The 2,381-nt window shown below is 52.4% G+C and overlaps 2 protein-coding genes across 2 annotated transcripts; both read right to left on the reverse strand.

Moving 5' to 3' along the window:
- Positions 1–365: 365 nt before the first annotated feature.
- On the reverse strand, positions 366–740 carry DQ04_16941000 (kinetoplast DNA-associated protein; the record flags this gene model as incomplete). The annotated part of the gene is made up of 1 exon (XM_009317528.1): positions 366–740. The coding sequence occupies one exon, from the start codon at positions 738–740 to the stop codon at positions 366–368; it is 375 nt and encodes a 124-aa protein (XP_009315803.1).
- Positions 741–1,135: 395 nt separating this feature from the next.
- Positions 1,136–1,918, reverse strand: DQ04_16941010 (hypothetical protein; the record flags this gene model as incomplete). Its single annotated transcript, XM_009317529.1, has 1 exon — positions 1,136–1,918. The coding sequence occupies one exon, from the start codon at positions 1,916–1,918 to the stop codon at positions 1,136–1,138; it is 783 nt and encodes a 260-aa protein (XP_009315804.1).
- Positions 1,919–2,381: the final 463 nt, after the last annotated feature.

Below are 2,381 nucleotides of genomic sequence, written 5' to 3' on the forward strand. Positions count from 1 at the left end.
CCATCGGTTCAACCATTTAGAACGCCAGAAAAGGCAGAGACAGGAGGAGCCGTTGTGTGTTAACATCTATGGTGGGTGCATTCCACGAAGAGCGTGAAACAACAGAGCGTGTTATTTCGGTGTTTCCCTTCCCCAACATCGGCTCAAAATGGGTGTGCCATCCTCACACAAGCGGACATTGACACGGGTTACTTATAGTACAGCCATGCGCACCTGCATGGGTGTACAAAGACAAAGCGGAGCTGCCACCTCTGCGTTCACTCTATGCTCTAGAAAGTAGTCTGTCCCCATCGTTTCTGTTCATGCGCGAGAATCTTTTGAAGCATGACACACCCACGCCCTACCCATATCGCTGGCGTGGGGGCTCAGATCTTCTTCATCGTTGTCTGCTGCTGTTGTCTCCACAGCTTAGCCACAGCAGCAAGGCGCTCCTTGTGGGGTAGCTGGTTGTACTTTGGAAGGTTCGCCTTTACGAACTCAGTGTACTTTGACGGCGCACGTTTCTTCTTCTCACCAGTTGCCTTCGACTTTGATGTCTTGGTGCGTTTTGCGGATGGCATCGCCTTGGCACGCTTCTCTAGCGCCGCGCGCTCAGCCGGTGCGAGTGCCTTGTACAGCTTCGAGGTCACCTTGCCGCGCTGCGCGACGGGGAGCCCCTTCAGCGCGGGGTTGTTCTTCTGCTCCACCATGAACAGGCTGTACGCACCAATGGCGAGGCGGGAGCGGCAAAAACGGAGCATCTGTGAATTCCTTGTATGTACGCAGGCCGACTAGGCGCACAGCGCAACGGAGAGAGAGAGAGAGAGAGAGAGAGAGAAAAAAGCCAGGAGAGAAGGCGGATACAAGAGCAAGATAGCCTCATGAAAGTCCATCGGTTCAACCATTTAGAACGCCAGAAAAGGCAGAGACAGGAGGAGCCGTTGTGTGTTAACATCTATGGTGGGTGCATTCCACGAAGAAGGGTGGTAGGAAGAGCCACACAACACCATAGTTGAAGACAGTATAGTCCCAGCCCTCTTGCGACGCGCAGAGCACCATTCCATGGTGCGCCTTCTTGAGTGCGGAAGAAGACGAAGACAGTTCATGATGGAAAGGAAACACTTCTTATCCAGTGCCGCCAAAGAATCCAGTGGCGTCATACCTTTGGTGTGGCATCAGACGTAGCAGTAGCTGAAGTCGCAGCAACATCCGCATCAGCACCATTGGCAAACGCAGCACCTTCGGGTGGTGCTATTTTTTCAGACGTGGCTGGTGCCTTCGACGCCTTCCATTTCTCAGCGATCACCTTCATTCGCTCTCTAGGCGGGATATGCTTCACGTGGGGCATCTGCTCCTTCACGAACGTGGCATACGGTGAGGCGGCAGACTTGCCAGAAGGCTCTTTCCGCTTAGGAATTGTCTTTTTCTTTTTGTTTTTGCCACTCACCTTCTTTTTCTTCCTAGCTGGTGCCTTCTCCTTCGATAGCAACACCGGTGTTCGATAGGCGGGGAAAGCTTTTGCACCATCGCTCCGCGAAATTTCCCGAGCACGTTGCTCGTAAGCCTCCCGCGTTCTTTCCGGCAGCGAGTTGTAAATGGCGAACAGCTTACGCTCACGCACTCCCGGTGACGTAATGGACGCGATGGAGGGATTCGATAGCTGCTCCTTGAAGAACACTTCATAGGGAGTCACCTCGCCCCGCCGATGGTGGGGCTCGGCAACACTAGCACCGCCCGATTTCTTGGCCTCCCAAGCAGTGGCCCTCCGCTCAAGAGATTCCATGTCGCGTCCATTGAGTTGTTTGAACATCTTCATAATCACCTTTGCCTTCTGGGCAGCCGACAGACCCTCCAGATTGGCATTTTTTCGTTGTTCCTCGCGAAAGAATCGCAACGCCAGCTTTCTGGCGTTGCACAATGGCAGGGAGCACTTAAGCATGACCTCGGCTCACCCACACACACACACACGCCTCCGCTCAGCGGAATCTATGCAGAAAGATCGACCAAGAGAGCCCCACTGGCAAACCCTGCAAGACCTCTTTCCTCACTCTCTCCTTTATACCTCTAAAATGATCCTTTTTTTCTCTATGCTGATGAACTGAGTATATATATATATATATATATATATACCTGCAGCAGCAGGACCGCCTTAGGAACCTTCCTCCGGCAACTAACAGAAACGAGAACACACGTGAGGGAAAGAAAGGCGGGGGCATGTGGGGAGATGCCTGGTTGACGGCTGGGAACAGGGGGGCAGAATTAAGCGTGACGTATTGCACGGTCCTCGCAACCAAGGAAATACACAAGGATTGAGAAGAGCAGAAGCACAGGCACTTCAGTAATGGGCATCAGATACTGCAACTGTGACGTACAGCCCATATGTATATATATATATATATATA

This window comes from Trypanosoma grayi (genome assembly GCF_000691245.1).
Source record: "Trypanosoma grayi strain ANR4 Tgr_1694_V1, whole genome shotgun sequence".
Classification (NCBI taxonomy): domain Eukaryota; phylum Euglenozoa; class Kinetoplastea; order Trypanosomatida; family Trypanosomatidae; genus Trypanosoma; species Trypanosoma grayi.